Below are 24,923 nucleotides of genomic sequence, written 5' to 3' on the forward strand. Positions count from 1 at the left end.
GGTGCAAGGTTTGTTTTACAAGTTTACGAATGCAGTTTATATAGACGATTCCCTCAATTTAATATACGACACAATCTTTTTTTATGATGCTTTCATGTTTATATTGTTCCTAATTAACTGCCATCTTCGCAGTTGAAGCCTGCCAAACTCAGATGTCAGAGCCTGCTTTATGTGATGATCAGTTGGAAAATTCGAATAATTTTGCTACGCTGATTTGCGTGCACCAGAAAAGTTTCTCTCTGCGCCAGAAGGACCTCATGATAAACCAAGTGATTTGCTGTGTGTCTACCCCAGACAGAGAAGTCCTAACTGAGAATGATGAAATTGATGCTGGAACCAAACTCAATTCAGGGAAAAAAACGAAGTATAACTGGTACATTAACTATAGAGAGTATAAACTCATTTGAATCATTCGGAAGATCTCGATCGAGGATAACTACAGATTCAGTTCCGATGATGTGATGTTGTCTTCTATTTTAGGTAGCCACATTTTTAACTCTAAAAGGAACTAGTATATTGCCTTCTAAGAATTTACTAGAATAGAATGGATTATTTTCTTATAAAGTACTTCTATGAATGATGCTATTTTTCATTGCTTCAGTTGGAAGATCTTCCCTTTTCAAAATGAAACCAACACCTCCTCCAATGAAACGAGCACGATCTGCACCAAATCTGGTGCCTCCAAGAGAAAGTGCTTATGGATGATACTATGGTCTTACATGGCGAGTATGTTATCAATATGTTCTTATTGCACCTTACTCTTTTCGAGATCTCAGTACTTATGCTATTGCTGGTTCTTTTCTCAAATGTATTTAAATTGATAATTATCACCATTTTTCTTATTGCACTGTCACATAACATGTTTGCTTATTTGAGCTCTAATGCCCGAGTTATAAATCAAAATTTGTTTATGGAATTGATGCACTTGGAAATTTTTGTATTTACATGTTAATTCTTGTGTTGTGTCATCCTTCTCTGAAGCACCTTTTTGTTTTCTTCTGTAGTCAACAATTTTTTGTAATTGCGACTTTGTTGATAGTATTAACTCTTGATTACTTGCTGAGTGTAAAATATAACAATCTATTGTAGTATGGCATGCATTTTATTTTCTAAATCAAATGTACTGATTCAGCTTCTTTTTTCCCCTTATCAAGTACAATACGTCAACAGTTGGTTAATACTGAAGACATACGTCGCATACGTAAGAAAGCGCCTTGCACTCGCCCTGAAATTTCATTGATTCAGAGAAAATTCTTGGAAGATGAAATCTTTGATGACCCATATTACTGGTGAGATCAAGTGCTGAAAGTTCCTTGTATCTGCACGCTTTTGTTGCATCAAATGGGATGAAGAATTTCAACTTGTCAACTGATTATAATGGTCTTGAAAATTCGTGATATGCTTTGGGTGTTGTAAAATACTAGTGGGAAGAGAGTGGGGATGATGATTGTGCATTTAAAACGCATCTAATGTGCTACTGCCCCAAGAAGAGGAACAGTTATAGATACAACCGTAAATATATCCTTAAGGCCCTGCTGAAATTGGATTTGCTTCTTTGAGAAAAGTTATAGTTGTTCTAGATGTTTGTCTAATCTAGGGCATGCTTTGGCTATAGTGAAGACAGATCCTATTACTACTTCATCTGTTTACCTATTAGCTTGTACATTATTGCCTCGTTTCTGTGGACACATAACTACTTTTATATGTGTTCTGTTTTTTGGTGTGAATGTCATATGCATGACTGATTACTCAAGTTCTAGAATTGTATGGATGATAAAGATTTATTTGTGGTCTATCCTAATATTTGTGCATCTGTCTTGATTCTTGAAACAATTATACCTCTTCTATTGGAGGACTTTCTAACACATTGCTTGTACCTTTAGTATGTTATAAGTTTGCTAATCGATGGTGTGCTTATAGGTATCTCTGGTGAATTGGCATGTTTCTACAGTGAACCATATGATCTAACCAGAATCAGGATTTCTGAAGTCGAGGAAAACAATGCATCATCTGAACTGGCTAAGAATTCAGAGTCCTTTGTCAAACCTATTATTGCTGAAGGTGGAATTGGAGGAAGCTCTGTGCCTGTGATTCTTGGAAATGACGAGCAAGCCCAATTTCTGCCATTCCTAACCAGACTGATATCATCTGGGTGAACACAATGATCTTAATGCTCAGAGGATAGCTATGCTGTTGATGACGTACCTCAACTTCTGCAACATGAACCTTTAGATAGGATCACTGAAATGGAAATTGACGGAGGTGCTAATGTAGCAAATCATTCTGTTCTGAATGAGTTCAGGGTATCACCCCCTACCGGTCTTGTTACTGGAGATGCTGGTAGCATGATAGCTGGGGAGGTAACCAACACCATGGATGGTTCCATTAAACAATGCAGCGTGCCTTCCACCTGATCAAAAGACGAGTATTCAACCTGGAGAGGATACTTCTGAATTGGATATGAGAAATGACAAAGTATCTCATCCTGCTGAAGTTTTAGAACATGATGTTGAAAGCTTTGTTGTAGCTGAAACTGAATCAAAAGCAACTGATGAGTTATTGTTAGAAGAAAGTAAAGCCAATACTTCAGTTGAGGTTAGTATGGCAGAGGCAGACTACCCTGCACCTATAGAAAATGGAACCGATCCTCTTGCAACTATACGAATGGTGAGCCTATGAATGACTCTCAAAATGCATATGAAGCTGGATATGGTAAGGCTGGTGTAGCAGACGAGGCTCAAGTTGAGGGCGCACTCTTGGATAATGATGACAAGACATTATCTATAAGGATCGTGAAGAATGTAAACTGGATTCCTTATATTCAGAAAAGGTTAGTGTATACATGCATGGTGCATCAATATTGATTTTTCTTTTCCTAAGCAAAAACCTTTTTTCAAAAATATATTCAGTAACTGTTGTGTATTACTTTGATCTATTGTAACGAGCATGGTAGTGGACATGTGAGAGTTCTCGTAACTATTCATTTCTCAACTTTATATTCATCCTATCAAAACAAAACTTTATATTCATGTCCTGCTGATGTGCTTTTACATGAATTTATTATTTTCCAATGAAAGTTGTTTTTGCTTTGGCCTGTAATAATTTATTTTAGGCATTAAGAATCCTGTAAATGACTTGATTTTATGGGTTGCAGGAATGTGAGGGTGTTGCAATTGCAAATGATACAGGTTGGATCACATTTCTTTCTGTTTTGCTTCTACTTTTGAGTTTTGACCAATGATGGGTATTTTGGAAATCATTTATTTATTTGGACATGACTTAAAGACCTTTTTGACTGAATGGGTTTTATTTAGATGTAAAATTTACATTTAATCTGTGAACTCGGTAGGTATGGTGGACCATAGTTAGGACCAAAGGGAGCTATGACCACCCAAAGTTTCCCCTAAAAGGAAATGTTAACATTTATTAAAAATCTGTCTTTTATTTACTTCAGTTTGACTTAACCAATCTTGATATTGTTAACGGGTTGCTAAATATTTATTTTTCTTTCCTTCCAGAATTTCTGAATGTCTGTCTTTTATTTACTTCAGTTTGACTTAACCAATCTTGATATTGTTAACGGGTTGCTAAATATTTATTTTCTTTCCTTCCAGAATTTCTGAATGTAGATGATGATGAGCTAGGCGATGATGATGACGACATGCCATGTGGTGATGAAAGTCATCTTCTTGAAAACAGTGGATGGTCTTCTCGTACCAGGTTTGTAAGCTCCATGTAGTCGATTATTTTACCTTTGTGTACTTTTCCTATAATTTTGACATTAATTTAGCATTATTATCAAATTATTTCTTGTAGCTGAATAACTGGAATGAGACTAGCTCACATCTTGATATTTGGTCAAACCTTCTCTTTCAGGGCTGTTGCCAAGTATCTCCAGAATTTATTCGAGGATGAAGTTGTACCTGGACATAAGGTATTTTCTATGGACGGTCTATTGGCTCATAAGACACGAAAAGAAGCATCAAGGATGTTTTTTGAAACGCTGGTATGTGCACTGAAACTTAACTCTTAAGTAACTTTTAAAGTGCGTAACACTATTATCTACTCATTAATGAAGAATGTAATATTTGTAACTTTAAGCATACAAAACTTCGCATTTAAAGTTAAAAAACTGCATCTATCTCCGTTTCTTATATGACAATGCATTATGTTTTCGGAAAATGAGAATACATGGGCTTGTAAAGAATCCCACCATTGTAAGCCTGTCTTGTATAGAAGTACACAACTTTTGCGCAAGTACTAATACACTAAAGTGTACTGTATGAAACCCAATTTACGGATACCTTTTGACATTATTGTGAAGTAGAACCGATCAATAGTTAAATATTAAGGATCAAATAATAAACTTGATTCTTAAAACTGTTGAAATTAGGAAGCAAGAATGTTTTCATGATCTGGTCATGTGATCTTGATATTGTCCTAGTTTATTGTTGCTCAGACGTTGAAGAATGTAAAACTTACCCTAATTGTTTCCTGTTCATTTCACCAATCTACAGGTTCTTAAGACAAGAGATTACATCCATTTAGAACAGGGGAAACCCTTTCACAACATCTGTATAAAGCCTCGAGCAAAGCTCATGAAATCAAGTTTCTGATCCCTTTCATAGGAAACCAGTTTCAGCGAAAAGTGGCATATGTAGTGCTACTTTTGATGCTCAGGGGTGCCCACTTAGGTAATGATTTTGTTTGAAAATGTTATTTTTCTCTCTTTCTAATACTTGGTTGATTAGCTCATGTGATAGGTAGCTTAACTGTGGGGGAGGGATAGCACATGTCCTAATGTCTGATTGTATGATGGGGGATAATAATTTGTATGTATATATATATATCTGTAAAATATATCTCAATTTGCAGTTGAGTATGCTGATTATTTGTTTTGACTGCAATTTACCCATTCCTTGAGGTCCTAATTATTTGCTTTAGGTTGATAAAAAAAGTTACAAAACCATAACACAGAGCCTTGAAAATAATATTTGAAACCTGCTGATACAACCACAATAAATTTGTCCCCTGAACAATTGGAGTGACTAAGAAATGAATGTTTATAATATGAATAACCAGAATGGTCAATTGACTGCACTTTATTTTGTAGTATAGTTTAGCATCAAGAATGCCCCTCCACGCACCTATCTTCCTCACGAAACCACTGAATTGAGATTCGAAGTACGACCGTAATGAGCAGGTGCTCTTCAAAGGATATATTATTAGCAAACCTCATCAATTATCATCTTCTACGCACAGCGGAACTTGGTCCATGCAGCACCGCCCCATCTGGAGGCTGTCCTTGAGCAGGTACTAGGCCAGTAGCCGGCTCCTCGGGCATGTTCATTGCTTGTGTTATGGCATTCATGATGATGAGTCCCATAGGGATCAAATACATCCACTGATAATGCAATGCAAAGGTACAATCATCAGGCTGAAATTATTAAGGCCATGAAAACAACTAGCTTATACCAAATTTGAGTACTCACATATTTAGCCCAAAAAGTTTTCTCGGGTGGCTGCACAACGTCACCATTCTCACCGCCAAGAATTCCTTCAGTAAAGATAGGAGCTCTATAGAATAGAATGAAACAGTATGTGACATAAATGCTACATTTATCGAGCAGAAATGAAACAAAAGACGTTGAGATTTTTCAAAATAGCCACTTGGAAATTCAAATAAGGTCAGGCAAAAAGTAAAAAAAAAAAAAATCAAACAAACACCTATTTCAAGAGAGGAGAGCGAAGATTGTACTGAATTGTTTTCTCCCTCAAATTACTCAAGTAACAAATGGGCTTCTAACAGTACCAAACAACACAATTAATGTTAAAGAATCAGTCTTATTAATCTCACTTTTGGACTTCAGATCAACCACAAACATTGCAGAAAACAGAGAAGATAAACAGAAAAAAAAAGCACATTCCATTTCGCTGAACAGGTAATGTTGATGTTGGAAAAAGAGAATTTTCAAAAGCAGCATACCTCGGTGCCTGCTCGCTATTCTTTAAAACTGGATATGAGCTGAAGGACCACTTGACAGGCTGAAAAAGAGATGATAAAATGCAAGGGAGTCGTTATGAAAACAATTTTTTTGAAAGAAAGAATCTCCTTTCATTTTTTTTCAAGGTCCCGTCTTATTATATATAGGCAATTGAACTTTACATTTCATGGAGCAAGTTATGCAAGTCTACAAAACTCAAACAGCTATACATGCTGAATAGCTCATAAGCTGAGGTCACAATTGACATCAAGCTGCAATTTTGGACATTTGATATGGGTGCCAAATGCAGAACTCTACCATGGTAAATTGGAAATACTTTCATGAAAGAGAACTCATTCCAAATAGCAACTAAAAGTTGATAAACAAGTTCATCTACATGCAAGATAGGCTTCGTAAAATCAATTCCATATTACTATACCCCATTTTGATGCTCCATTTGATACACCCTTCCAAGTATCTGCTTTTGTTTCCTTAAAGTTCTTTAAAAGGACAAGGCTAGAGTAAGACTTACTATATTTAGAACGTAACAAAGTTTCGAAGTATATTTACTTATAGGCTACACACATTTTTTTTACTTTTTTTATAACAAAAAACCATAACAGTTATAGTTTAAATAAGAGAAAATAAATTCAGTGACCGAAAATACCTTATAATATACGATTTTAACCAACTTATTTTGGATTTGCGAAAAATGACCAACAAATTCGCAACGCGAACTCCAATTTCGCAACTCAGTTTTGAAATTCGCAACTCGAATTTATCCTGAAATAATTGAGCGATATACTTTTTATTTAAAACCAACACAATTTTACAAATTATGCAAGAATTAAACATGTTTGAGAATATTTTTTTTAGTTAAGTGCATATCCTATGCCACGAGTTTATTTTATTTAATAGTAACTCTTTTATGTCATTTTATCTTTTATGTTTTCACATCTTTTCCTTTTCTTCTCCATTACAAATGACAGTCAATCGTGCTTCCAAATATCAACCAATTAAGTTGATAGCTTTCTTTTGTCTGCCATTTGTTAGGCAATTAGGTCCACCAAGAACTTCTCTGTATAAAAATTGTTATAATCCAAGGAAATAAACTAGAGGAGGGGAAATATTAAAGAGGGAAAGAGAAATCTGACTATTGAATGTAGGAGATTAAAGTAGTTTAAATAAACTGAGTTGCTTACTTCTAACAAGACTTTTCTGCTAAAGATAAATTCTATCAAGAGATAGAGATTACAAAGACTCCTAAAACTTATTCTTTCTTATCATAAAAAACTCCTAAGCAAACAAAACTTCTACACAACTGCAGTTTATTTTTAACTTACAAGAATTATTTTCTATCATTTATTCTTTTCTCTTTCCTTTTCCTTTATGTCCTTATTGAGGGCAGCCATAAGCCTTGGGTGCTTAATTGCTTGACAACGGCACCCATTGCGCTTTTGCATTGCCAAATGCCAACTAATTAAAACCACCAGTAGCTTACTTATAGGTAAGGTATCGATACTCCAAAAAATGAGGCCTTCCAATTAAAAATAAAAATGCATCGTTGGTCATATTTCCCTCTAAATAGGACGTGATGATGAAGCCATGACGACATACCAAAATGAATGTTCCTTACAGCAAGCATAGTATTGACTAAACTTTCCATACTATTGCTCAATGCTTGGTTCAAGTAGCAAGCACACAAGCAAAAAATATCAGAGCAACTAGCATCAGGTTTTCTTGATAGTTGACAGAATTGTGGTTCTTCCCTAAAACTTGAGCAGAAACTAATGGGAGTCAAGATATGCACAATATTATCTCCATGACAGAGAGTCAAGATAGGTAAACCATTATAGAGAAAAAAGGGTTAAAAGTTTCTGTAGTGCGCTTAAGAACAGGAAGAAATACACTAAGAGATCAAGCATTACAAGTTTCAAATTCTGAGGATAAGGGCATGATCCAGGAGAACCATAATTGACTGCCAAAATGTTTACACCCTCCAGCAAACAAGAGCAGGAAAAGGGGAAAATAGTAATGGTTCTGTAGTAAGATCACATCTAGCAGGAAACTGCATGAACTAGCAGTTGACATCTTTACATAATAACATCCCAAACAAAATAAGGTAGAGATAGGTCCATAAGTATCAAATAAAGCACAGTTAACAGAACCCAGAGGTAAAATTTCATACGTGAAATGTCTTCTAAAATATATTTATGCAGCCTGTAAATTATTCAGTTTTATATTACCAACATTCAACTACTAATACATACAAAGCAAGTAAATATGGTTCAAACAAGAATAGATCATACGCACATATAAGCAGCAAAGCTATGAATCCAAATAAAGAACAGCCAACAAAGAGGGTTTTTTTTTGCTCAATTGGACAAATATTTTATAAATTAGCCCAGTAATGCAAGTTGGATTTTATTTTGGGATCTACGGCATTTACTACAGTGAACTTGGAACTCGTCACGTCCATTGAAAATATTTTTAATGGTCCCAGCTATGTGGGCCCCATGTGTAGGCCAATATTTTATTATTTTCATAAGAACTCATCACCTCAAAGTGATGAGTACATTTAGAATTTTTTATTTTTACCTTTACTAAATAATTTGAAAATAAAAAAAAATCTCCCAAACTCCTCACCTCGTCGTGACGAGTTTGCTTTGAATTTTAAAAAAAATACTCGTTGTGCAACGGACAACTTTTGAGTGGAATGGTCGCCAGACGAGCCGATACTCGGTCAACCGGGAACGTCTTCAGCCGCGTGCCAAATTATGGAATCACTTCCTCAAGCATAAACTCATGCCCACCTCCCACAACACTACGGTATCACTTTCACGCTTATTGCTTTTACATTCTATAATGGTATCCCGTCCGATCGATGTGGGTCGTATCATTGTTCAGCAAGTTCACGACTGTTTGGGTAAAAAGGCAAGTGCTTTGGTGTTTCCTAATTTAATTACCGCTTTATGTCGTAAGAAAAAGGTTGAGGAAAATGCTTTTGATGAAATTTTACCTGGATTATCGGGCATCACTAGGGCTAGACTTCCACTGTTGTTGGGAATTGAAAATCCCAAGTCTAACGACCCTGTTCATGAGCAATCTGCAGGTGCTACAGAATCGAATGCCGAGGCAAGGTTACTTGCTCTCGAGGAAGCTGTGACGCAGACTCAAGCTCAAATGCATGCTTTACACGGTGACATCCGTAACTTCTTTGGATATGTGAAGCATAGAGATGTTGTGGTGGAATCATTCTTTCAAGAAATCATTCCCCACGGACAACGGAATTTTCCTGGATTCCCAGACGAAATTCTGCCGGCATTCAATGCCGAGGCATCTCTAGAGCCTGAGCACGTGCACCTGACCCTCCTGCTGATGACCCTACTCCTGATACACACCGTTCCGAAACTCCTGAATATCCATCCACAGTCCCTGTCGACGAAACACCCAGCCCCGTCCCAGCACTCAATCCTTCTCATGCACAACGTAGTGGTCGCCGCACCAAGACCACGGCTGGACGCATTGCGCACTATTACTCCACTTCTTCTGAGTCCAGCCCATCACCTATCCGAAAGCGCACCCGACGAGGAGCTGCTAGCACCTCCAAAGCACCACCACCATGTAAACATTGAGGTACCTCTCTTGCATCCATTTTCATTTAGTTGCATTTCATTGCATTACATATAGTTTATAGTTAGTTTAGTTCTCTTTAAAGCATCGAGGACAATGCTTCCCTTAAGTTTGGGGGAGGTATTGTTCTTGGTAGGTCATATGCATGATAGCATTAGCATAGTATTATGCCATGGCATCAATAAATGGTAGGACAGTTAGATGAAATGTTTTGAGGATACCCGGTGATGATAATTTTGTTAGGCTAGAATCTGAATGTAAATGACTGTTGAGAATGATAGAACTCACTCTAGGGCTTGATGCTTTGTGAAAAATATTTACACGATTTGTATGTTTTCTATACTTAGAAAATTTAGGAAATTTTTATGAAGGAACTTTAGTTAGTCTTGGCATTGAAATATAGTATGGTGTTTAAAAGAAAAATCAAAAACAAACTCCCTTAGAAATGAAACTGTGAATAAATGCTTAAGCATAGCTGTAGAGGGACACTCCTCTTTGCCGTGGCATTTCCTGGAACTTTCTTTAATAAATGGAAGCCTTGTGCATATGAGTGAATGAAAGAAGTCACGGGATGACTCTACTTAACTAGCTCGGGGATGGAAGGTATGCTCCCTTTCATCTAGAGTGTGGGAGAGTAGGTGTGATGAGCTGACTCCCTTCGTAACAGCATAAAAAAAAATCACAGAAAAGGGAGTAAAAATGTGCTTAATGATAAGTAAATGTCTTGACAAAAACTAGGGGACTTGATTAGAAATTGTCTAAATTCGCTAAGTATAGATTGGATACAATCACGCACACACACTACCACAAAGGATTTTGACCTAGGGAAAAGTACTTGAATTCTTGATAAGTCTAGCATGTTGAAGCCTATCGTTCTGAGGGTTGAAATTCAATTTTGTCCTACTGTCTTACTATCGAACTTTGCCATGACATTATGCTTATGTAACTGCTATCCATTGCTTGAGGACAAGCAATAGCTTAAGTTTGGGGGTGTGTTAACTTCCTAAAAAGACTACTTTTAAAGCCTTTTTCACTTAAGTTATTGTTTGTTTAAAAGCTCATTTTAGTCATTTTAGGATCATGTAGTTGTATATAGTTGCATTTGTGGTGGTTGTGCTATTTTATTTCTTAATGGTGTTGTTTGAGGGAAAGGTGCAGTTTGTCTATGGTGTGTAGGGAATAGCAACAAAAAGGATTCTTTGGGAAGTAATGTCGCGGCATCAACGTTGCTAAAGCAGATTGAAATGCCTTGGCATTTCCGGCGCAGAAAAAGAAAAAAAGATATTTATGCATCAGGACAGCTGGCACTGGACAGCTGTCTCTGCACGTGAAGGACTGCTGTAACCGCCTGCCAGAGCTGCCAATGGACCACTGCCACTTGAAGGATAAGGTTCATGCACAACATGTGATTCTAGGGGTATGAGGGGTATTTTGCACCCAACAAACTCATCATTACCCCTAGATATGTTTTTATTATATATGACACCTCATGGGAGAGAGAGATACACGGACAGAGAGCACATGCATAGAGCAGAAAAATCACATTTTTATTTTCTCTTTTCCTTTCTTATTCCTTGGGATATTCCTCCATTGATAAAGCTCCAAGGAGTGGCAAGCTAGGCACCGAAAGGAGCTAGCGAGCTAGGTGGTTCGTGGTGGCCGAGAGGAGACCTCCGGTGGCGCGTCGAAGGCTTCTTCTCACTTCCCTTTTTGCTGCTATTTTATATTATTTTGTGGGTTGTTGGAACGAATATTTTCATGACTTTTTGTTTGGATATTTCGAACCCCACCATGAACTAACTTATTTGGTGGTGGTTGATTTAATGGTTGTTTAAACTTTATTTTTAATGGTATATTTAAGTTTATTTTGGTTCTTTATTTGCTTTGCTTATGAATGCTTCACAATCTAGGCTTGTAAGAGGCATGGAAATGTCCATCTCTTAGATGAAGATTAGGTATTCGAAAGAATCCTAAACTAAAAATACTTGTAAGTATTCGGAAGAAACGCAAGATAAGATCCTCATAAGCAATGGGTTATGGTATTTTCAAGGGGCTTTGAACCGGCCTAGGAATATTATAACTTAATCCCTTAGATCTCGGAAGAGACTAGGATAGGATTTCAACGACTAAAAAGGGTGTCTTTATCAATAGGGTAGGCTGTCCAACATCGTTGAGTGAGAGCAGATGCTTGGCATCCTATTCTGTTAGGTTCTTTTGAACACCATAGGAAAGCCCTGTCGAGTAAGTAAAGTCAAGATAGCTTAAATATACTTGAGAAATAAGTTTAGCAACCTTAGACTAATCCTTACCATTCATTTCATTGGAAGCTTGTCACGTGAGGATTATTTTCTTCTTATTTTATTTATTTATCTTTTTTATTTACTGTTTTTACCATTTTCATTGCCTTGACATTCCACCATACTCAATATTAAACATCCATCATTGCCACTGCATTTACATTTGCTACACCATCACACCATCAATCAGCATCCACCAGCATACACATATCCATTGCCGTGACATTTGTATATATCAAGACTAACTATACTTAGATAGAATATTGCATTGCTTTGGTTAGACTTTTGTGATTTCACCCAATCCTTGTGGAGACGATACTCATTCATCATTATATTACTTGAGCGATTGTGTATACTTGCACATTATTTACGTATATTTTATAGTACTCACAACACGCGAACAAGTGGAAGTCTAGCCCTAGTGATGCCGATAATCCAGGTAAAATTTCATCAAAAGCATTTTCCTCAACCTTTTTCTTACGACATAAAGCGGTAATTAAATTAGGAAACACCAAAGCACTTGCCTTTTTACCCAAACAGTCGTGAACTTACTGAACAATGATACGTTCCCGGTTGACCGAGTATCAGATCGTCTGGCGACCATTCCACTCAGTGTTTTCGAAACAAAGGTCCTCCAAGACCCCATCGTATGTATTGCTATCGGCTTCATCTTCGAACGTGGCATGGTTATCCACAACATCCTGCAAATGAAAATAACGATTAATAGCAGTGGATGTAAAACGGATTTGCTTACCTCGAACGAAGATGGAGTGTTGATTGGGCTTGGAAATATTCGCATAGAACTCCTTAACTAATGAGGCGTTCACCGAACCAGGATGACGGGCAAACTTCTACCACTTGAGTGGCGTCACGATGTCCATAACTTCGGGTCCAAAACAACCATCGGTTTCCTCTGTAAAAATAAATCCCAACTCAAAAAAGAGTTTTCGGTTCTTGAAGTTTTGGAACCGAGGCTTGGCCTCATCGTTCTCAAACTGTTGCCAAGCGGTCGTGTCGGTTGGAGCCGGTCTTGAGCGCACCATTTTTAGTGTTTTTGATGTAAGAAAAATGAAAAAGGAAGAAGCTTTTGAAAGCTTAAAAAACTTGGATGTATTTTGGCTATGGAGAAATAACAAGAAAGAAGATGAATGAAAGAAAGAGAAAAGGTAAAAGTTAAAATGAAAGAGAAAAATTAATAATGAAAGATAAAAGAAAAAGTTAAAAATTTAAGAAGGAAAAGGGGTGATAGGACGGTTAAGAGAGAAATTAGTGGGTGGGGGTTGTGTGTGTATGGGGAAGGAAAAACTGCCAAAAAGCAATGATGATGATGGGACAAAAACTGTGGAAAGAGAAAAGTAAATGTCAGAAATTAAATTAAATAAAAAGAAACAAATCAAAAGAATATCTCTCCAATTAATGCTTTGTCCTTTCCTCCCTTTGGTAACCGCTCCTTGTACGGTTTGCAGCAATGTGGTCCCTACAAATCAGATCAAAAATTAATTACAAAATAAAATAAAATAAAACTAAAGAAAAAAAACTTGAATGTTAAATTTTATTTATGCACAGACACAAATTCAATGCCGAGGCATCGAATTTTGGTTCTCATCTGGGCACGCTTCAGTATCGTGCAGCCGTAACACGTCCTTGTTGTGCGGTGGTGGAATTCCATTATAGGCTTTCAGACGCTGGCTATTGACCTTGAATATCTTCCCATTGTCTATTCTCTTGATGTCAACAGCTCCATGGGGATAGACATAATGCACCTCAAATGGCCCTGACCATCGAGATTTTAGCTTCCCAGGAAAGAGTTTAAGTCTGGAGTTGTAAAGCAAGACTTGGTGCCCCACATGAAAGTGCCGTGGCATCAGTTTTTGGTCATGCCACTTCTTTGTTTTCTCCTTGTATATCCGTGCATTCTCATATGCTTGTGCTCTAAACTCTTCTATTTCATTAAGTTCTAATAATATCTGCTCCCCAGCTAGAGTAGCATCGAAATTCAATTGCTTGATAGCCCAATAAGCTTTATGTTCAAGCTCAACCGGGAGATGACAAACTTTACCATACACTAACTTGAAGGGTGACATCCCCAAAGGAGTTTTGAATGTTGTTCTGTACGCCCAAAGTGCTTCATCCAACTTTGGCGACCAATCCTTTCGCTTTGGGTTCACCACTTTCTCTAAAATCTGTTTGATCTCTCGATTAGATATCTCAGCTTGGCCATTTGTCTGCAGATGATATGCTGTGGCAATCTTGTATCGAACTCCATATCTCAGCAATGCCTTGGCAATCAACTTGTTATCAAAATGGGTTCCTTCATCACTGATGATAGCACGAGGTACTCCAAACCGAGTGAAAATATACTTGTGCAAAAACTTGAGTACGGTCTTGAAGTCATTCCTTGATGTTGCTATTGCTTCCACCCACTTTGACACATAATCCACAGCAAGCAATATATAATTTCCTTCAGAAGATGGGAATGGTCCCATGAAGTCGATGCCCCACACATCAAACAGCTCTATCTCCAAAATATTTTGCAGCGGCATCTCATGTCGTCTGGAGATGTTTCCAGTAAAATGCCTTTGTAAAATGCTTGGGCATCTCTAAACAAAATTGGCCAGTAAAAGCTTGAATGCAGGACCTTAGCAGCAGTCCTTGCTCCACCAAAATGGCCTCCACTTGGGGCCGAATGACAATGGTACAAAATATCACTTTGCTCATCTTCGGGTACACATCGTCTAATGAGCTGATCGGCACAATGTTTGAACAGATATGGCTCATCCCAAAAATAGTGCCTTGCATCGTGCTTGAACTTCTTTTTAGCCTGACTATTCAAATCAAAAGGCACAATTCCACTAACAAGAAAATTAACAAGGTCAGCTTACCACGGGATTACCGCGGCATATAAAATTTTCTCATCAGGAAATTCCTCTTGGATATCTACAGTGTCATGGCATTCAGAATTGTTCTCTAGCCTAGATAAGTGATCAGCAACTTGATTTTCAATTCCTTTTCTATCTATCACCTCTAAGTCAAATTCTTGCAAAAGTAAGATCCACATAATAAGTCTAGGCTTGGCATCCTTTTTGTTCACTAAGTATTTTATAGCTGAATGATCAGTGTGAACAATAACTTTAGTGCCTATTAGGTAAGGTCTAAATTTATCAAAAGCAAATACTACGGCAAGTAATTCTTTCTCAGTGGTGGTGTAGTTCAATTGTGCTTCATTTAAAGTGCGACTAGAGTAATAAATAACATGAAAGATTTTACCTCGGCGTTGCCCCAAAACAGCTCCTACGACATAATCGCTTGCATCACACATCAGCTCAAATGGTGATGTCCAGTCGGGAGGGACTACAATGGGTGCCGAGATCAGTTGTCGTTTCAGCTCAGTAAATGCGCCGAGGTATAATTCGTCAAACACAAAGGGTTGGTTTTGTTGAAGCAATGTGTACAAGGGTTTAGAAATCTTGGAGAAGTCTTTGATAAACCTTCTATAGAATCCAGCATGTCCAAGAAAACTTCTTATTCCCTTTACCGAAGTTGGTGGTGGAAACTTTTCAATCACTTCAATTTTCGCCTTGTCTACCTCAATACCCTTGTGTGAAATTTTGTGGCCTAATACAATACCTTCAGTCACCATGAAGTGTCATTTTTCCCAGTTTAAGACCAACTCAGCCTCCTCGCATCTCTTGAGAACTTTTTTTAAATTGACGAGGCATCGTTCAAAGTCGTCCCCACAAACAGAAAAATCGTCCATGAAGATCTCCAGAAAATCCTCAACCATATCTGAAAAATATAGCTTGCATACAGCGCTGAAACATTGCCGGGGCATTACAGAGTCCAAAAGGCATCCTCCTAAAGGCAAAAGTGCCATACGGACAAGTAAATGTAATCTTCTCCTGGTCCTCTGGTGCGATGTCAATTTGATTGTACCCCGAGTACCCATCCAAAAAGCAATAGAATGCTTTGTCGGCCAATCGATCCAACATTTGGTCGATGAAAGGTAGAGGAAAATGGTCCTTCTTCATAGCTTTGTTGAGTTTTCGATAGTCCATGCATATCCTCCATCTGGTCACAGTGCGAGTGGGTAATAACTCATTATCCTCATTCGTAACCACCGTCGTGCCTCCTTTCTTCGGAACACATTAGACAGGGCTCACCCATGAGCTATTGGAGATAGGGTAGATCACTCCAGCATCAAGCCATTTTAGAATTTCTTTCATCACCACTTGCTTCATAATAGGGTTGAGTCTTCTTTGTGGTTCAATTGAATTGTCGTGGCAATATTCTAGTAGAATCTTGTGCATGCAGATCGCGGGACTAATGCCTTTCAAATCGACCATAGTCCAACCAATTGATTTCTTATGCTGCATCAAAACACTTAACAAACTTTGCTCTTGGTTAGCAGTAAGGTTAGCAGAAATAATCACCAGTAAAGTCTCATCGCTACCTAAGTAAACATATTTAAGATGCCCTGGCAAAGTCTTAAGCTTTAGATTGGGTGCATGCAATAATGAAGGCTTAGGAGAAATGAATTCATCAAAATTCATACCTGATCTAACTTGTACTAAGCTAGATTGCTCCTCCAAAATTGGCAAGTCGTCGGACTCCACTAAGCTTTCATCATCCACCCAATATTCATTTTCTGCTAGTTGAATGAAGTTGTTCTGGCAAAGATGTTCAGTCTCTTCTTCAATCACTGAGTTCAATTCAGAAATGCCTTGGCATTCTTCAGTGTCATCAACATATTTGAGCGTTCTAAAAACATTGACAGTCACACACTGATCAGCCACTCTCATGGTGAGTTCACCTTTTTCACAGTCTATCAAGATACGTCCAGTGGCTAGGAAAGGTCTTCCCAGAATGATTGGTGCATTGGCATCAACTTCGCAGTCCAGAATTAAGAATTCGACTGGAAACACAAACTTGTCCACCCTTACTATGACATCCTCGACTCTCCCTTCAGGTTTAACATGGGATTTTTCGGCAAGTTGTAAAATAACTGAGGTGGGTCTTGCATCTCATATGCCAAGCTTCAAGAATGTCGATTTAGGCATTAAGTTGACACTTGAACCAAGATCACATAAAGCCTTTCCAATGAAATTAGCTCCAATTGAACAAGGAATAATGAAGCTGCCCGGATCATTTCTCTTTGGTGGCAACTTACTCAATGAAGAACAAAATTCTGTTGCCGTGGCAACAGTCTCTACTTTCCTCTTCTTGGTACAGATGTCCTTCAGAAATTTGGCATACATCGACATCTGTTCAACAGCTTCCAAGAGAGGTATATTGATATGGAGCTGATCAAGAATGTCTACGAACTTCTTGAACTGAACTTCATCATTATGCTTCTTCAATCTTTACGGGAAGGGTGGGGGTGGTCTAGCTTCCTTAGCTGTAGGAATAGAATTTTCTTTTGCCTTCGCATCAGAATCTGGTACCTTGGCAGAATCCTCCTCCTTGTCCTTCTCAGAAACTCTATCATCTTGTAATTCAGCTTCAGTAGTGGGATTAGAATCATCATGCTGTGGCCCACTATCCTTGACTTGTCGATTGATTTGTGTTCCACTCCTAAGAGTTAACACATTGCAGTGCTCTTTTCCAGGCCCTTTAGTGACTTCAGTATCACTTGGCAAACGTCCTTGCTGACGCTCTTGCAATGCCGTAGCAATCTGACCAACTTGACCTTCCAAAGCTCTCAGAGACGAGCTATGGCTTTGAAGTAAGGCGCCTTGACTATGAAGTAAAGCTCCTTGATTTTTAATTGAAGTAGAATGGTCTTGCAGCATTGTCTTCGTAGTAGATATGAATTCTTGAATTGTAGCTTCTAAGGAACTTATGCTCGCTGAAGATGAAGCTCCTTTGTTAGCATTATGCCATGTCATAGCATTTTGGTAACTTTGAGGCTCATTGTGATTCTGCTGCCTAGTAGGTTGATTAGCATTGTGGGCTCCTTGATTTCCCCATGAGAAATTGGGATGCTGACGCCATCCAGCATTATAAGTGTTTGAGTAAGGATTGTTGCTGCCTCGATTGTAATTACCAACAAAGTTGATGGACTCATGGTTGGTTGGGCATTCACTCTCGTGATGATTGCCTTGGCATAACAGACATGCCAGATTAGTTGTTTTCACTTCCTTCACATCAGTGGAACATTGTAAGTTCTTCAACATATTAGTAATAGCGGAGAGTTGAGCGGACACTGAATCTTTGGCTTCTAACTCGAATGCTCAAGGTGTTCTCCTCCCACTCCCAAGTCTTGAGGAAGGAAATTGATAATCATTGTTAGCAATTCTGTCCAAGATAGCAAACGCCTCCGTAGGTGATTTGTCCAGCAATGTCCCATTCGTCGAGGCATCCAGTAACATCCTCGTGGGTGCATTGACTTCATTATAGAACATGACTACTTGAGTCCAATCATGAAAACCATGATTTGAACACTTTCGAAGCAAACTATTGTAACGATCCCAACACTCATACATGGATTCGTCGTCGTCCTGGCGAAAATATGATATTTCATTCCTTAGCTACGTATTCATGTTTGGTGGGTTGTACCTCAATAAGAAACTCTTGCAAAGATCGGCCCATGATTCCATCGAACCGGCTGGTACACCACTCAACCAAGCTCTTGCTCGGTCACGCAATGAATACGGAAAAAGCTTTAATTTCAGAAAATCCTCATGCACTCCTTCTTGGCGGAAAGAATCACAAACTTCCAGAAAATTGCGAATGTGCTGCCTGACATCTTCAGTTGGCATACCCCCAAACTGCCCAATGGAATTCAACATGTTGAACATGACTGGTTTCAGCTCGAAATGTGCAGCTTGAATTTCGGGTGCCACAATCCCAGGATTCAGATCATCCAGCATCGGATTTAAATGATCTCAAATAACACAAGGCCTGATAGCAGCTTCAGCATTGTTTAATGCCGCGACATTCTGATTTCTGTCATCTTGACCAATGCCTTGGTTTCCAATCTGATACATATTTCCTTGAGCACGTCTTCTTCTTCTAAAGAGTCTTTCAATCTCAGGTTCTATTGGTTCCAAAGGCTCTTTAGAATTTCTTCTAGGCATACACTAAATAAACCTGAAAAATAAAACAAAAATATCAAGTAAACTATACAAAAAAATAAAAATGCAAAACAAAATAAAATGCTCTGGCAAAACTAAATAACTTCAAGCTGTCAATCCCCGGCAACGGCGCCAAAAACTTGTTCGCGTGTTGTGAGTACTATAAAATATACGCAAATAATGTGCAAGTATACACAATCGCTCAAGTAATATAATGATGAGTGAGTATCGTCTCCACATGGATTGGGTGAAATCACAAAAGTCTAACCAAAACAATGCAATATTCTATCTAAGTATAGTTAGTCTGGATATATACAAATGTCACGGCAATGGATATGTGTATGCTGGTGGATGCGGATTGATGGTGTGATGGTGTAGCAAATGAAAATACAGTGGCAATGATGGATGTTTAATATTGAGTATGGTGAAATGTCAAGGCAATGAAAAATGGTAAAAACAGTAAATAAAAAGATAAATAAATAAAATAAGAAGAAAATAATCCTCACGTGACAAGCTTCCAATGAAATGAATGGTAAGGATTGGTCTAAGGTTGCTAAACTTATTTCTCAAGTATATTTAAGCTATCTTGACTTTACTTACTCGACAGGGCTTTCCTAAGGTGTTCAAAAGAACCTAACAGAATAGGATGCCAAGGCATATGCTCTCACTCAACGATGTTGGACAGCCTACCCTATTGATAAAGACACCCTTTTTAGTCGTTGAAATCCTATCCTAGTCTCTTCCGAGATCTAAGGGATTAAGTTATAATATTCCTAGGCCGGTTCAAAGCCCCTTGAAAATACCATAACCCATTGCTTATGAGGATCTTATCTTGCGTTTCTTCCGAATACTTACAAGTATTTTTAGTTTAGGATTCTTCCGAATACCTAATCTTCATCTAAGAGATGGACATTTCCATGCCTCTTACAAGCCTAGATGGTGAAGCATTCATAAGCAAAGAAAATAAAGAACCAAAATAAACTTAAATATACCATTAAAAATAAAGTTTAAACAACCATTAAATCAACCACCACCAAATAAGTTAGTTCATGGTGGGGTTCGAAATATCCAAATACAAAGTCATGAAAATATTCGTTCCAACAACCCACAAAATAATATAAAAATAGCAGCAAAAAGGGAAGTGAGAAGAAGCCTTCGACGCGCCACCGGAGGTCTCCTCTCGGCCACCACGAACCACCTAGCTCGCTAGCTCCTTTCGGCGCCTAGCTTGCCACTCCTTGGAGCTTTATCAATGGAGGAATATCCCAAGGAAGAAGAAAGGAAAAGAGAAAATAAAAATGTGATTTTTCTGCTCTATGCGTGTGCTCTCTGTCCGTGTATCTCTCTCTCCCATGAGGTGTCATATATAATAAAAAATATCTAGGGGTAATGATGAGTTTGTTGGGTGCAAAATACCCCTCATACCCCTAGAATCACATGTTGTGCATGAACCTTATCCTCCAAGTGGCAGTGGTCCATTGGCAGCTCTAGCAGGCGGTTACAGCAGTCCTTCACGTGCAGAGACAGCTGTCCAGTGCCAGCTGTCCTGATGTAGAAATATCTTTTTGTCTTTTTTTGCGCCGGAAATGCCAAGGCATTTCAATCTGCTTTAGCAACGTGTGATGCCGCGGCATTACTTCCCAAAGAATCCTTTTTCTTGCTATTCCCTGCACACTATAGACAAATTGCACCTTTCCCTCAAACAACACCATTAAGAAATAAAATAACACAACCACCACAAATGCAACTATATGATCCTAAAATGAGCTTTTAAACAAACAATAACTTAAGTGAAAAAGGCTTTAAAAGTAGCCTTTTTAGGAAGTTAACACTCCTCACCTCGTCGTGACGAGTTTGCTTTGAATTTAAAAAAAATACTCGTTGTGCAACGGACAACTTTTGAATTTTAAAAAATAAACCGTTTAAACTTGTCTGGATTTAATTTTAATTTTAAAAAAACAATGGTAAAAAATTACCTTGTGACGAGAGGAAACTCAACTGGGACTGTTTTGATTGGCGTAAAAAATGGGAACCGGTACCATGCCCAAGATTGTAGCAAGACTAGACAACCCGTTACATCCACTTTTTGACTCCGTTCAACGATTGTATCCTTGCAAAGTTCCCAGTATAAAAAACTCAAAATCGTTGAACCTCAACTAGTGTTGTGGCACTTAGTAAAATTATTCAATATCGAAAGATACTAAATGTGCTTCAAATTACCAAATTTATCCGGTAACAATATCCCTCCAATCAATTAGAGAAGATACACTCGGGCTGTAAAAATCACCTCTTTTTCAATAGAGTCGTCTGTCACATTAAATTCGAACTCCAACCAAGTAATTCGTATATGATACCCGTCTAAAACCTCTGAAGGTGGAACATTTCCCAAAACTTTGTGAACAATTCTGAATCAATCGAAATTGTTATGCCTCACTACCGCCACAACATTAACTGGAACACCGAGTTGATAAGCAACATCTTCCAACATAATTGTCGCTTCACTACTCTAAAAATTAAAAGTATGTGTCTCTGGCCTCCAACGTTCAATTAGAGCCAATATCAATGTCATGTTCACTTTAATACCATGCAAAACGTCGCTGGATACAACACGGATTGTTGCAAATATATAATAATCCGCTCAGGTGGATCTCTAAGACTTATTCCTCTTTGAAAAATGCACCGTTCTTTATCCGATTCGAGCTCGAGCCAAGAAATATGAACATTATCGAGACATAACATTTCATCGCGGGTTGACATTTTTTGAAAATTTTGAATATTTTTCCAATTTTTTTTCTTACCAAAACACAATAAAAAATCTAAACCCAAAACTCCTATTTATAACCTCAAACCCAATGGTCATAAAAGGCTAGTTTTTTTTAAAAAAACCTACCAAACTCGTCACGTCGAGATCAAAAGTCTCATAGTTACCATTGCAAATTGCCTATTGTGCAACGGCAAGAAACGATTACTTTTTTTAAAATTTAAAGCAAACTTGTCACCTAGACGGGATGAGTTTGAGATATTTTTTTAATTTTCAAATTATTTAGTAAAGGTAAAAATAAAAAATTAATTTCTTACAGAACTAGGCATCTCGATATGACGAGTTCTTATGAAAATAATAAAATATTGGCCAACATGAGGCCCACATACCTAAGACTATTAAAAATTATTTTTAATGAAACTCGTCAAATCAACGTGATAAATTCTAGGTTTACTGTAACAAATGTCGTATATCTCAAAATAAAATCCAACATGTCTATTGAGCTAATTAATAAAAATATTTGCCAAATTGGGGGAAAACCCCAACAAAGGGAAATTATAACCTTAGAAAAGGCCTGTCTATTTTATTCAGTAAAACCCAATAACTCGTTATTGGAACAGATACCAAAAACCGTTTCATCCGACATGTGTATTTCCTATGATCAAGTATAGTAACTTTAGGAGGCAACAGAGCATGAGGTTTAAGAGTCTTCATCGACATTTGGCTTTCAAAGAATTGCAAAAGCTTTTTGTCAAAACCCAGGACGAAAAAAATCACCACATAAAAGGGCTGTGTATATGCAGGTAAACAAACAAAATGGAGAGAGGGAGAGAAGAGAAGGATTGTGTGAGATCAACAACAAATAACCAATTTATGCCACTGAATTTAAAATATTACCATGTGTATTACAGAATGCTATCCAAGCCCTCCCTTGGAAGAAATCTCTACAGTTAAACAAAAAAATAAAGTTGAATTAATAAACTATAAACAAAGAGTAGAAAACAGAAAAACGGTGCCTAATATTTATTTCCATTTGACAATTAAGGCTGCAAACTACAAACCAAAATCCTATTTGTCAATTCTAGCTTTTCATCCTCGATATCTCCATATAGCAACTTTTAGCAGTATTACCTTACGTTACAAATTATTGAATACAATAAATAATATTATTTATAATAAAACTTACTATTATTATTTTTAAAATATTAAAATAATTTATTTATTATTAAATATTATTTTTATAATTTTATTAATAAAAATATTAATATTGGTATATTTTATTGAAATAAAAATATTATAAATTATATTAATTATTTATTAAAGTAATAGTATTATATTATATTTTAAAAATATTAATCAGTATCTTTTAAATATCTTTATTAAAATGTTATTAGATTATTATATTAATATTAAATATATAAATAATATTATTCATTATTAATAATTTAATAATATTTAATATCTTATATTATTATAATATAATTGATTATTTTATTATAATATTAAAAATATAATATTATATTATTATAAATATTAATAAAATATATTTTAAATATTTTAATAATTAATATTTTGATTAAAATGATATTAAAATATTTTATTAATATTAAACTCATAAAATAAAATTATTTTGAGTATTTATTCTTTGAAGTGACAAGTTGAGAAAATGACTTACGGAAAATCAGATCGTAAGTCATTTTCCAGAAAACACAAAGGAAATTCTGTTGACCAGGAAAATGTTTTACGTTGACCAACCAGTTTTATTTCAACCAAACACTGAAATACATTTTCCGAAAAGCGAATTACGTGAAACAAACACAAGAAAACATTTTCGGAAAGCGAATTACGTGAAACAAACACGAGATTTTGGGGAAAACTAATTCCGTATTTGATTTTCCCCAAACAAACAGACCCTAAATTTGCAAGCAGAGCAGTTAAACTTTCAAGTTTCTTCTTGATGAGTTTAACTAAAGAAAAAGCAACAAAGGATTCCAATAGAAAAGGCATAAGGTTTGAAATTTCAACAAACAAGTTGAAGTAGACAGTAGCACTTACCGCATTCACCGATGAAATAATAAAATCCCGTCCGGGTGGACTCACAACATTAGATGGGAGTCTTATCCTATACAAGTCATCGCCTTCGAGCAGATTCTGCGAGAACAAAATTAAAAATAAAAGTATTGAAAATTCACCACACCACAAAGAAACAAAGCAAGTAAAAGTAAATTATAAATGTAAATAATGTCATAATTTGAACTTCTGCTCCTCATTAGTGAAATTGTTCCTTCAAAACCTTAGCTTTGTAAGTGTCTGTTTAATAAAGAAAATTTCAATTTAAAATTCTGGTAGAGCTGTTCCCGGTAAGCAATGAAAATGAGATGAAAAAGTCACTTCAGGATTATAGAAACTTAGGTTATACCAAATTCAGTTGACTGTTAAAAAAATGTTTCTGGCTACCAAGAAACGGAGGAAAATAGGAGTAACAAACTAATCGTTCCACGTAAAAGATTAAAAATTTGTTTGTATATCGCAAATAAAAGACCCTGCCACTTATGACATGGCTATGCCTCTTATTAGCAATACTGCTGATCTCACAACTTAATTAGTGACTTTTGTCAAAATTGAAGGGCTTTGGGAATGGAAGGTATTACAAAACCCAGCTGCTAGAAAGAAACTGAAAAATAAAGAGCTTAGGCTTCAGCGAACTCTTTAATACTAGTGGCCTTTCTAACAATAGTCCAGTATCCAATTTTAAGATTTGGTAAGAACTCCAGTACCAGTCGAATCTATTAACCTATTAAACTTCAAAGTGCTCACAGGCCTTTCTTTTTTACAAAGATAAATATCGTACTTGCCACTATACTACGGGTCAGTGTTGAAATTTCTTGTTTGACGTTTTAAATTTTCTTTTATATTTTACGTCAGGAATTTACAAGCGAAAAAAAAACAATAAGAATGTAAAAAAAAATCATATATATGGAGGGAGATTTAATGTGGTTCAATATCAGTTACTTTAACGAATGAGATTAACAATAATCTATTATAAATGTAGAGATTATGAAAGTATAATTTACAGGGACGGTCGCAAAATTCAATGTTAGAGGGTGAACTTTAACTTTTAAAATTGTAGGAGAGTGAACTTAAATTTTAGGGAAGGAAACAAATTTTTAATAAA

General features: G+C 36.8%; 1 protein-coding gene and 1 pseudogene across 1 annotated transcript; one reads left to right on the plus strand and one right to left on the minus strand.

Annotated features, from left to right (window-relative positions):
* The first annotated feature begins 608 nt into the window (after positions 1–608).
* Positions 609–4,914, plus strand: LOC120200530 (annotated as a pseudogene).
* A 292-nt stretch (positions 4,915–5,206) lies between these two features.
* LOC120200528 lies at positions 5,207–23,960 on the minus strand. The gene is made up of 6 exons (XM_039201344.1): positions 23,804–23,960; positions 22,646–22,692; positions 7,913–7,984; positions 5,987–6,045; positions 5,493–5,577; positions 5,207–5,404 (listed from the first exon to the last, which is right to left on the minus strand). The coding sequence occupies exons 2-6, from the start codon at positions 22,646–22,648 to the stop codon at positions 5,246–5,248; spliced, it is 378 nt and encodes a 125-aa protein (XP_039057275.1). The 5' UTR covers positions 22,649–22,692; positions 23,804–23,960; the 3' UTR covers positions 5,207–5,245.
* Positions 23,961–24,923: the final 963 nt, after the last annotated feature.

Source organism: Hibiscus syriacus, unplaced genomic scaffold, assembly GCF_006381635.1.
Source record: "Hibiscus syriacus cultivar Baekdansim isolate YM2019G1 unplaced genomic scaffold, ASM638163v2 tig00006113_pilon, whole genome shotgun sequence".
In the NCBI taxonomy this organism is placed as follows: Eukaryota; Viridiplantae; Streptophyta; class Magnoliopsida; order Malvales; family Malvaceae; genus Hibiscus; species Hibiscus syriacus.

Excerpts from the sequence above, each read along its gene's own strand:
- LOC120200528 (XM_039201344.1), bottom strand. Across the intron at positions 6,046-7,912 it reads ATCCTCAGAATTTGAAACTT|CCTGTCAAGTGGTCCTTCAG; the intron begins GTAATGCTTGAT and ends TCTCTTTTTCAG. Across the intron at positions 5,578-5,986 it reads AATAGCGAGCAGGCACCGAG|AGCTCCTATCTTTACTGAAG; the intron begins GTATGCTGCTTT and ends TCTATTCTATAG.